Below are 12608 nucleotides of genomic sequence, written 5' to 3'. Positions count from 1 at the left end.
CTAGAGTTAAGGAAGAGACATCTCCAACAGTGACTCCAGCTGAGACTCTCCAGTTAGAGAATGGAATCCCTTTGGGAATTTTCAGATTTCAAAATTCAAAATCCACGTCTCAGATGGCCGGAGGGTGGATACCCTTTCTTAGGGGTCTGAGAAGACACTGCAGCAGAGACTAGAGCTGTCCAAAAACATCCATTTTTCCCTTCTTCCTGGGTATGCATTACATTTCTGAGGCTTTCTTGAATTAAGGGACACCATGCAACTAAGTTCTAGCCAACAGAATGTGAGTGGAAGTTTGTGCTACTTCTAGAGCTGGCCTGTTACATCTGCCAAGCAATCTCCCAAGTTCTTTTCAACTCACTAAAGGCACAACACCCAAAGCAATCTTGGAGGCTATGTTAGCATTGGCATCAGCCTGGTCCCTAGACAACTGCATGGAATAGAGTACCCCTCCCACTAACCCAATCTGAAACTACCCTAGACATTACACGAATGAAGGAGGAAAAAAAACTTCTATTGTGAGAAGTTAGTCCATTTGATAGTTGTCATGACAGTTTAGCCTAATAACAGTGCAAAATGTCAATTCTATTAGAGCAAGACCTTGGTTCTGATCTCCACTTGGGGCCTCAGGTGCATGGAACTGAGGTGACCACCCTCCACGTTCATCCACACGAGGCCTCTCCTGTTTCCCTTTCCCTCCATCATTCCCTCTTCCAGTCCCATTCTGTCCCTTCCCACAGACCCTATTCCAGTGAGTTAAGGTGTATGTTCTCCTTAAAAAACATCATTTAGTGTGTTTAATTTACTTAGCTGGTTTTTGCTGTAAACTGATTTTTTTTTCCTCATCTGGAGTCTATCATGTCACAGCAGTTCCTAACTGCTTGCATCTGACTGCTTTTATAATATTCTATCATATGCATATACCACATTTTATTTATCAATTCCCTTAGGGACAGACATCTAAGTTGCTTCCAGCTTCTTGCTACCCAAACTATATATAGATAAGCATCCTTTTATGTAACTCCTTGTGGATCTGTGCAAGTTTCTCTGAAGGATATAGCCAGGAGTGGAAGTACTTTGATGTAGAGTATATACATTCTTAATGCATTAGTTACCTATTGCTGTATAACAAATTATCTCAAAACTCAGTAGCTTAAAACAATAACATCTACAGAACGAGAATGAATGTTGGTAAATGTAACTGATAAGAAACTTGTAACCAGAATATATAAAGAATTCTACATACGGGTGTGTCTGTGTGTTTGTGTGCGTGCGTATATACATATGATAATCCAACTGAAAAACGGGCAAAGTATTTGAATAAACATTTCTCCAAAGAAGATATATAAAAATGTTAAACATTAGGCATTAGGAAAGTGCAAATCAAAACCACAATGAGATACCACTTTACACCCACTAGTATGGCTGTAATCAAGGCAGAGAAAAATAGGTGTTGGCAAAGATGTGGAGAAACTGGAACTCTCGTATGCTGCTTTGGAAGTTTGGCAGTTCCTCAAAAAGTTAAACATGGGGTTTACTATATGACCTGGCAATTCTACTCCAAGAGAAATGAAAATGTACACCCATACAAAAAACTTGTACATAAATGTTCACAGCAGCATCATTCACAACAGAACGTATAAACAATGCAAATGTCCATTGACTAATGCATAAATGATATGTATGCTATCCACAAGGGAATATTATTGAGCCAAAAGGAGGAATGAAGGACTGATATGTACTACAACACAGATGAAACTTAAAAACATTATGCTCAGTGAAAAGAGCTAGACACAAACGGCCACATACTGTATTAGAGCCCCAGTCACATACTACATGAATTGTCTAAAACAGGCAAATCTAGAGAGACAGATCAGTAGTTGCCAGGGTGGGCGGGGGAGTTGGGGACAAGTGGGGAGTGATGGAGGCTAATGGATACAAAGTTCTCATAGTCACAGAGTGATCCAAATGTTCTAAAATTAATTGTGATGATATGTGTACAACCGTGTGATAATCTAAAAACCACTGAACTGTGCTTCATGGGAAATGAGTAAACTGTATAGTGAGTTCTATCTCAATAAAGCTTTTTAAAAAAATGAATACCTATTATTTCACTGTTTCTTTGGGTCAGGAGTTTACAACTAGGTGATCCTGGCTCCAGGTCTCTCATGAGGTTGTGGTCACATGTCAATCAGGACCACATTCATCTAAAGGTTTGAAAGGAACTACAGTATCCACTTCCAAGGTGGTTCACTCACATGGTGGGGTTGGGGTCAAGTAACTCAGTGCTGTGTAGGGTAAGAGGCCTAAGTTCCTCTCCACGAGGGCCTCTCCAGGGAGCTGCTTGAGTGTCCTCTTGACATAGCAGCCAGCTTTGCCTGGAGCAAGGGATCCAAGAAAGTACAAGATAGATGTTTCAATGTCTTTTATGACCTAGCCTCAGAAGTTACACATTTCCAGTACATCCTACTGGTTATGCAGAACAGCCCTATTCTACACAGGGTTTGAATACTAGGAGTCAGGGATCACTGGGTTATGCTGAAAGCTGGCTATCAACACCTGATGATTAGGAAGATGATAAGAGCTAATAATTTGGTGACATGTATATATGCCAAGCACAGTTCTAAGCTGAAAATAAATTATTCCTACAACATAGGTATGATTATCTCCATTTCACAGATGAAGAAACTAAGGCATAGTTAAGTGGCTTACCAAGATCACACAAATAGTAAAACACATATCTGGGATTCAAACTCAGTCAGTATAGCTTCAGAGTCATACTCTTAAAAACTCATTCATGCATCCCAATTATTACTTAATTCCAATTAAGTGTTGCCCATTTGTTCTCCGGAATTCATGTACCAGTTGAAACTCCCATGAGTTTTCATCCCCCATGAAATCTCAGTCTTTTATTTTTGCTAAACCAATAAAGTAGAAACACATTAACACTTTAATTTGCATTTATCTAATAACCAGTGAGGTAATATACTTATTAGTCATTCTGGTTTTCCCTTTAGATTTTACCTATTTATATTCTTTGCCCATTTTTATTTTATGTTTTGTCTTTCTTCCTGATTTGCAGTAGTTCCTTCTACTATGCTCTTTTATATACGCAATCCCTTGTCAGTTTTAAACACTGCAAATATTTTCTTCTAATCTATACACATCTTTAGCTTTGACTATCAGATGCTTTGTTGACCAGAAATCTTTGATTATGAAGTAGTTGAAGGTATCAGATCTTATAGACTGTGCTTCGGGGATTTTATTTAACAAATTTATCCTCATCCCAAGGTCACGATGACATTTTCTGATTTTTCCTACTGGCTTTAACATTTTACCTCTCAATTAGAGTTTTAATCGCTTTAGGACGTCTTTGTTTTATATGGTTTGAGGTAGGGATCCAACTTTATTTTTGTCCATACATAAGCCAATTTTCTAAGCACCATACCTATTTCTTCCCCATTAATTTGTAACACTACCTTTAGCATATACCATGTCTCCAGACAGATATGTCTATTTCTAAGTCTAGTTTAGCACTAATTCGTATTTTCTAAAAGGAAGTACCCACCGCTTTTGAAGTTTGTACTCACAATGCTTTCTAGATTAATGAAAAATCCAACCATCACCTTCAAGATCCATGGGGGTTCATTCAACATTAGCTTGTATTCTTCCCCAAAACAGAAAACCCAGTTAAGAACATCATTTGGAAAAATAAATGCATGTTTATTAAAAAAGAAAAAATCCTAACCAAGAACAAACCCTGGGACACTGAAAAATCAACCCTTCCTCTGCAGGCCAGCAATAGCCAGTGTTGGCACACCTGAGAAGTTCAAGCGCCTCAGTCCAAACATCAGGTCTTAAAATATTCTTCTGTAGTCAAAACTGGCATTCAAGTTGCTGGTCTGTGTGGACCCTGATTATTAGCATCGACAACTGGTACAGCTGATGTCTGGCTGCCTGATATCCACTAGCACAACCCACCGCCACCCCACCGCCTCAGAAAGGTTACATATCCTCAACACTCCACTTGTAGGCAAGTTCCTCCACCGCCTTCTTGCTGGCAAGCCTGGCAAAGCGCTTCTGTTCAAATCCATTGGATCTGCAATCAAGAGACACTGGTCAGCCAGAATCCTGAACTGGACATTTATTTGTGAAAACAGAGAAGCGTTCACAACCTAATGAACAAGGAGGACAGTAGGGCAGGCATGTGAAAATATTTAAGGCATATGCAACAGAATCAAGAAGCTAAAATACATGATTGATCCTTTCATTAGTTCTTGTCCACACCCTTTGCCACTCTCTTGACAACTGTTTCAGACATTTACCTACCAATCTGCAGGCCCAACTCACTCTCAGCTGATGTCTATGTCTCATAATTTATCCACTCATTACACAAGCATTTAGTGAATTCTCATTACAGGTGTATCTCGCTTAATTGCACTTCACTTTATTGCACTTCACAGAATGCATTTTTTTTTTTTTTTTTTTTTTTTTACAAACTGAAGGTTTGTGGCAACCCCACATTCAAGCAAGTCTACGGACGCCATTTTTCCAACAGCATTTGCTCACTTAGTGCCTCTGTGTCACACTTTGGTAACTCTTGCAGTATTTCCGACTTTCTCATTATTTGTTATGGTGATCCTCAATCAGTTATCTTTGATGTAACTACTGTAAACTGTTTGTGGATGCCATGAATTATGCCCATATAAGATGGAAAACTTAGTTGACACATGTTGTTTGTGTTCCAACTGCTCCACCAATGGGCCATTCCCCCATCTCTCTCCCTCTCCTCTGGCATCCCTAGTCCCTGAGACACAACAATATTGAAATTAGGACAATTAATGACCTTACAACAGCCTCTAAGTGTTCAAGTAAAAGGAAGAGTCACACGTCTCACTTTAAATCAAAAGCTAGAAAAATGATTAAGCTTAGTGAGGAAGGCATGTCAAAAGCCAAGACAGGCCAAAAGCTACACCTCTCGCATCAATTGGTTAGGTTGTAAATTCAAAGGAAAAGTTACTGAAGAAAATTAAAAGTGCTACTCCAAGGAACAAACAAATGGTAAGGAAGCAAAAAAGCCTTACTGCTGATAATGGAGCAAGTTTTAGTGGTCTGGATAGAAGATCAAATCAGCTGTAACTTTCCTTTAAGCCAAAGCCTAATCCAGAGCAAGGCCCTAATGCTTTTCAAGTCTATGAAGGCTGAGAGAGGTGGGGAAGCTGCAGAAGAAAAGTCTGAGGCTAGCAGAGGTGGGTTCATGAGGTTCAAGGAAAGCAGTCATCTCCGTAACACAGAAGTGCAAGGGAAAGCAGCAGGTGGTGATACAGAAGCTGCAGCAAGTGATCCAGATGATCTAGCTAAGATAGTCAGTGAAACTAAACAGATGCTCAATGTAGATTTAACAGGGTCCTACTGGAAGAAGATGCCTTTAGGACTTTCATAGCCAGAGAAGGATGTCAGTGCCTGGCTTCAAAGCTTCAAAGGAGGGGATCCCTGGGTGGCGCAGCGGTTTGGCGCCTGCCTTTGGCCCAGGGCGAGATCCTGGAGACCCGGGATCGAATCCCACATCGGGCTCCCGGTGCATGGAGCCTGCTTCTCCCTCTGCCTGTGTCTCTGCCTCTCTCTCTCTCTCTGTGTGACTATCATAAATAAATGAAAATTAAAAAAAAAAAAACAAAACAAAACAAAAAAAAAAAAACAAAGCTTCAAAGGACAGGCTGATTCTTGCTAAAGAGTGAATACAGCTGGTGACTCGAAGTTGAAGCCACTGCTCATTTACCAGTCCAGAAATCCCAGGGCTCCTAAGAATTGTGCTAAATCTCCCCTGCCTGATCTCTGTAAATGGACAAAGCCTAGATGACAGCACAGTTGTTTACAACACGGTTTCCCAAATATTTTAAGCCCATTGTTCAGATCTACTGCTCATTAAAAAAGACTCCTCTCAAAACATTACTGCTCACTGACAATGCACCCAGTCACCCAAGAGCTCTAATGGAGATGGACAACGAGATGAATGTTTTCGTGCCTGCTAACATAACATGCATTCTGCAGCCCATGGACCAAGATGTCATTTTGACTTTTAAGTCTTCTTATTTAAGGAATACATTTCATAAGGTTATTACTGCCATTGATAGTGATTCCTCTGATGGATGGGGGCAAAGTAAATTGAAAGGATTCACTATTCTTGATGCCATTAAGAATATTTATTTTTAAAAAAATATTTATAATTCATGGGAAGAAGTCAAAATATCAACATGAACAAGAATTGAGAAGAATTTGATGGCAACCCTCATGTCACTTTGAGGGATTCAAGACTTCAGTGGAGAAAGTACCCACTGATGTGGGAGGAATAGTAAGAGAACCAGAATCAGAAGTCAAGCCTGAGATGGGACTGCATTGCTACAGTCTCATGACAAAACTTGAATGTATGAGGAGTTGCACAAATGAGCAAAGAAGGTAGTTTCTTGAGATGGAATCTACTCTTAGTGAAGATGCTGTGAAGACCATTGAGGTAACAACAAAGGATTTAGAATATTACCTAAATGCAGCTAATAAAGCTGTGGCAAGGTATGAGAGGACGGATTCCAATTCTGAAAGAAGTTCTACTGTGGGTAAAATGCTATCAAACAGCATTGTATCCTACAAAGAAATCATCCATGAAAGAAGAGTCACATGATGTAGCAAATCTCACTGTTGTCTTATTTTAAGAACTTGCCACAGCCACCCCAGCCTTCAGCAATCACCACCCTGATGAGTCAGCAGCCATCCACTTTGGGGCAGGACCCTCCACCAACAAAAATATTATGACTTTCTGAAAGTTCAGATGATGGTTATCATTTTTTTAGGAATAAAGTATTTTTTAATTAAGGTAGATACATTGGGATTTTTTTTAGACATAATGCCATTGCACACTTAATAAACTATAGCATAGGGGGATCCCTGGGTGGCGCAGTGGTTTGACGCCTGCCTTTGGCCCAGGGCGCGATCCTGGAGACCTGGGATCGAGTCCCACATCGGGCTCCCGGTACATGGAGCCTGCTTCTCCCTCTGCCTACGTCTCTGCCTCTCTCTCTCTCTCTGTGACTATCATAAATAAATAAAAATTTTTTAAAAATTTTTTAAAAAATAAATAAATAAACTATAGCATAGTATACACATAACTTTAACACATATTGGGGAACCAAAAAATTAATCTGTCATTTTCACTTAATTGTGGTGGTCTGGAACCAGACCCCCCAGTAATCTCTGAGATGCACCTGTACATACTAGGCACTGTGTCATGAAAATGAGTATGACATAGCATCTGTTCTGATGAATTCAGACTAGTGGAGGACACAGACATTTATACCAATACTTAAATAAAAACCATAAACTGCAGTGGAAATATACAATAGGTATCTTAGAAGCAGAATGGGGATCTTACTCAACTTGGGAAAGAGATGAACAGGAATGGTCAGGAAAGACTTTGTGAAGGTAGCCCCTAAATTAAGTCTGAAAAGATAGAGCTAACAACAGAGTTGGAGGTAGGGAAGACCAGAAAGGTCAGGAGAGAGCATTTCAGGACAGAGCACAACATGACTAACAAGAACAAAGATGCAAAAATAAGAAATAGCTTGGTACATGCAGGGAACCAAAGGCAAACTGGTATAGCTAGAGCCTAAAGTATGATGAAGGGAATAGCATGAGACAAAGTTAAAAAGCTCAGATTTTATCCAGAAGGAACAGATTTAAAACAGGAGCAGAAACTGTATTTCAAAAAGATCACTCTGGAGGAGACTGAAGACAGGAAAGTTACTGCAAGGTACAGGCAACAGATGATCAAAGCAATGATAAAGGAGACTTCATGATAGATTAGGTAAGAGCAAAGAAAGGGGAGGTAAGTTTGACTCACAGGTTAATAATTTTAGTAACCAGATGAATGAGGCTGCACTAAGCAGGATAAAACAGGAAGAGGAGCAAGTTAGGGGAATGGAGGCTGATTAGCTATTTTGAATACATTGCATTCAAGGTGCCTCAGATACATATCAATACAGAAATCCAATGCACAGCTATTTACGCCAGACTAAACTGCAAACACAGATCTGGGGATCACTTACATACATAGGTGATAACTGAAGGTGTGACTAAAGATTTAGTCAGAGTGAGAACAGCTAAGGATAGGGATGGAGCCCCTAGCAACATTTAGGGCACAAAGAGGGAAGAGAGCTCATAAAGATGGCCAAGAAGAAGAAAAGAACCAGGAGTGGGGTGTCATGAAAATTTCAGAGTCAACCTCAACTCCCTTCAATACTATGCATTCCGTCTTCTTACATAAACTTCTTGAAAGAGCCTGTAGTCACTGTCTACACTTCCTCACTTTTCATTCATTCCTTAACACATTAGACCCTGGCTTTTGTCTCACCATGCCACAGAGTTCGCTCTCTTTAAGGTCACCAGTAACCTTCCTTATGGCCAAGTCCAGTCACCAGGTCCTGCTACCTTATCCCCTGAGCACTTCCCCATCTCCTCAGTTCAGGCCTCTGTCTGTCTCCTCTACCCTCACCTACTTCAACAACCTTGTGCCTTGTCTCTTCACTTCCAGACCTGTGCTTTTCAAATGCATCAAATTACTGCCATAATGATTCATCTATCTAAAATGCAGAGCTGCGTCAATCCTTCAGTGACTCTCCTTTGCTTTTCTTTTTTTTTTTTTGTTTTTTTTTTTTGTTTTTTTCTTCTTTGCTTTTAGAGTGAAGACCACACTCAGAAATGTTTCCAAAGCTTACTGAGACCAGGCCCTGGCTTACTTTTCCAGTCCATCTCCTATACTCTACTCCATGCTTCATGCTATCCAACAATAGCAAACTGCTTACAACTGCGTCTCCGTAACACTACGATGCTGCATATCCTTATGACTTCACACATATAGGATCCCCTTCCTTAAATCTCCTCCCTTTCCTTCTTCTGTTGGCTGGACTGATAATCCCCTAAGACTAAGCTCATGCATGTTCTAGGAAGCCTTCCCTAACCACACTCCCAAGGCTAAATTTATTCTTCTTTTGTGCTTCCAAAGCATCTTGAAAACCCTCTATAATAATACTTAGCAAGTACCACTGAGATTATTTACTTGTCTTTCTCCTCTAAATAGAAAGTGATTTCCTAGGCTCAAAGATTCTCTCTCATTAATTGTAAGAAACTGGTACCTAGTACATACCTGCTAAAAGTAATCACATCTATGCTAAGTGTCACTAAACTGAGATAACAGCCTTCCCTCTTTCCTCGTGCCTTCCATAAGGGATGAGTAAAGTAACAGAATGTTTTAGGAAGAAGGGAAGCTTATTACAGATAGTTCCATCTCTAACCTTATAAGTATGCAGGATATTCTAGAACACCAAGGAAACCATTGTTTTTTGCCTTGGAGAATCAACACTAATATGATCATGCAGATGAAGGACATAAGAATAACAAATAAAACCCTACAGAATCAAAAAACAAACAAACAAACCTGCAAGAGAACTCACAGTAGAAAAGTCTCGGACTACAGAATCAGGAGCCCAGGATTTTAATTCTAGCTTTCTCAGGAAAGCTTAATAACCCAGGTAAGTCATTCCATTTATCTCAGCCTCAGTTTGTCTTTTAAATAATAATGGGATTACCAGTACCACACTGTCTTGATGACCACAGCTTTGTAGTACAACCTGAAACCTGGCATTGTGATGCCCCCAGCTATGGTTTTCTTTTTTAATAGTCCCCTGGCTATTCGGGGTCTTTTCTGATTCCACACAAATCTTAAGATAATTTGTTCCAACTCTCTGAAGAAAGTCCATGGTATTTTGATAGGGATTGCATTAAACGTGTAAATTGCCCTGGGTAGCATTGACATTTCCACAATATTAATTCTTCCAATCCATGAGCATGGACTATTTTTCCATCTCTTTGTGTTTTCCTCAATTTCTTTCAGAAGTGTTCTGTAGTTTTTAGGGTATAGATCCTTTACCTCTTTGGTTAGGTTTATTCCTAGGTACCTTATGCTTTTGGGTGCAATTGTAAATGGGACTGACTCCTTAATTTCTCTTTCTTCAGCCTCATTGTTAGTGTATAGAAATGCCACTGACTTCTGGGCATTGATTTTGTATCTGCCACACTGCCAAATTGCTGTATGAGTTCTAGCAATCTTGGGGTGGAGTCTTTTGGGTTTTCTATGTACAGTATCATGTCATCTGTGAAGAGGGAGAGTTTGACTTCTTCTATGCCAATTTGAATGCCTTTTATTTCTTTTTGTTGCCTGACTGCTGAGGCTAGGACTTCTAGTACTATGTTGAATAGCAGTGATGAGAGTGGACATCCCTGTCTTGTTCCTGATCTTAGAGGAAAGGCTCCCAGTGTTTCCCCACTGAGAATGAAGGCAAGAGAAACAAAAACAAAAATGAACTATTGGGACTTCATTAAGATAAGAAGCTTTTGCACAGCAAAAGAAACAATCAACAAAACTAAAAGACAACCTACAGAATGGGAGAAGATATTTGCAAATGACCTATCAGGGGATCCCTGGGTGGCTCAGCAGTTTAGCGCCTGCCTTTGGCCCAGGGTGCGATCCCGGAGTCCCGGGATAGACTGGCGTCGGGCTCCCGGAGTGGAGCCTGCTTCTCCCTCTGCCTGTGTCTCTGCCTCTCTATCTCTCGTGAATAAATGAATAAAATCTTAAAAAAAAAAAAAGACCTATCAGATAAAGGGCTAGTATCCAAGATCTATAAAGAACTTATTAAACTCAACAGCAAAGAAACAAACAATCCAATCATGAAATGGGCAAAAGACATGAACAGAAATCTCACAGAGGAAGACAAAGACATGGCCAACAAGCACATGAGAAAATGCTCCACATCACTTGCCATCAGGGAAATACAAATCAAAACCACAATGAGATACCACCTCACACCAGTGAGAATGGGGAAAATTAACAAGGCAGGAAACAACAAATGTTGGAGGATGCAGAGAAAGGGGAACTCTCTTGCACTGTTGGTAGGAATGTGAACTGGTGCAGCCACTCTGGAAAACTGTGTGGAGGTTCCTCAAAGAGTTAAAAATAGATCTGCCCTATGACCCAGCAATGCAATTTACCCCAAAGATACAGATGCAGTGAAACGCCGGGTCACCTGCACCCCGATGTTTATAGCAGCAATGTCCACAATAGCCAAACTATGGAGGTGTCCATCGAAAGATGAATGAATAAAGAAGACGTGGTATATGTATACAATGGAATATTACTCAACCATTAGAAATGACAAATACCCACCATTTGCTTTGACATGGATGGAACTGGAGGGTATTATGCTGAGTGAAATAAGTCAATCACAGAAGGACAAAATTATTATATGGTCTCATTCATTTGAGGAATATAAAAAATAGTGAAAGGGAATAAAGGGGAAAGGAGAAAAAGTGAGTGGGAAATATCAGAAAGGGAGACAGAACATGAGAGACTCCTAACTCTGGGAAACGAACAAGGGGTGGTGAAAAGGGAAGTGGGTGGGGGGTGGGGGTGACTGGGTGACAGGCACTGAGGGGGCACTTGATGGGATGAGCACTGGGTGTTATGCTATATGTTGGCAAATTGAATAATAATAATAATAATAATGGGATTAAGGTCAGTTGACCTTAGGGAATTTTCCAACTACAGATCTGTTCCAGAAATGCTCACTTGCCATGGGCCAAAACCAGAAGAAACTAGAAAAGGTGACAAAAGAATAATCAGAAAGAAAGCAAAGATGAAAAAGAGAACTAAAAGGAAAAATCTAGAAAAAAATACAAAGTGGAAGAAAACTACTGGGAGAGTGGGAAACAGATCAAATGCCAGGAAAATCCTAGGTCAGGTAGTGTTCTGAGTTTGGATCCAGAATTTTTTTTTAAATAGAAAAAAAAAAATGGGGGGGGGGATGGACTCAGTGTAGCAGGGATAATCTTTAGGGTTATGGCTTGTAAAAAGATCTACATCTGGCTACAAATTAACATTCTGAAATATGCTCCCACTACCAAAGAGCCTATATCCAGCAAACTGCAAAGCAGAGTAGTAAGCTAGCCTGAAACCACAGCCACCCTGTGGATACCTGCCAATATCAGAGACTAGAGCCTCAGCTTTCGACAGCAGCTCAAGGGACGGAAGAACAATGCCTTAGGCCCATATGAAGTGGTGCAATGGATTTCGGGCACAGCAGCGGAACTTGAGCAGACTAATCTACCCTCAGCAATTATAAAATCTGGAAAAAATATAAAACTGCAAGTATTTGAAATTATTTGAAGGCATGGGAAAGTGACCAAAAAGCAGGCAGAACCTGGACAGGAATCTATGTGTGAAGAGATTTGTAAGGCGTTTTGCCAGAGGGCACTTCCCAATCTACACAGCTCATGGCGGCAGAAAGCCATAGGCTTAATGGCTCGAGGCGTCAGTGCAAAGAGGGCAGAGCAGTTGGAAAATCAGGGAGGAAACTCTGGAAGGGAGGGACCTACAAAACAGATGAACTCCAGAAAATACAAACTGCACCCAAATCTTTGGCCACCTGCTAAACCATGTTTGTGCAGGGGAACCCACATTAGGCCCAATGAAAAAGCAGCAGGTGGAAACCAAAAGAACTGAGCAG

At 40.4% G+C, this 12608-nt stretch overlaps 1 protein-coding gene across 4 annotated transcripts in view; it reads right to left on the bottom strand.

Moving 5' to 3' along the window:
- BUD13 (BUD13 homolog) overlaps nucleotides 1-12608 on the bottom strand; it is a 101007-nt gene that overhangs the window by 65754 nt on the left and 22645 nt on the right. For 2 of the 4 annotated variants that reach the window (XM_025465421.3, XM_049109930.1), the window contains exon 10: nucleotides 3700-4096. The exons of the other annotated variants lie outside the window; for them this stretch is intronic. In XM_025465421.3, coding sequence (XP_025321206.3) covers nucleotides 4003-4096 — 94 coding nt within the window. In that variant the 3' untranslated portion in view covers nucleotides 3700-4002. Of the gene's footprint in view, nucleotides 1-3699; nucleotides 4097-12608 lie in introns of those variants that run through there. 4 annotated transcript variants of the gene reach the window in all.

This window comes from Canis lupus, chromosome 5 (assembly GCF_003254725.2).
Source record: "Canis lupus dingo isolate Sandy chromosome 5, ASM325472v2, whole genome shotgun sequence".
Classification (NCBI taxonomy): domain Eukaryota; kingdom Metazoa; phylum Chordata; class Mammalia; order Carnivora; family Canidae; genus Canis; species Canis lupus.
This window is presented reverse-complemented; position numbering and strand designations above follow the sequence as displayed.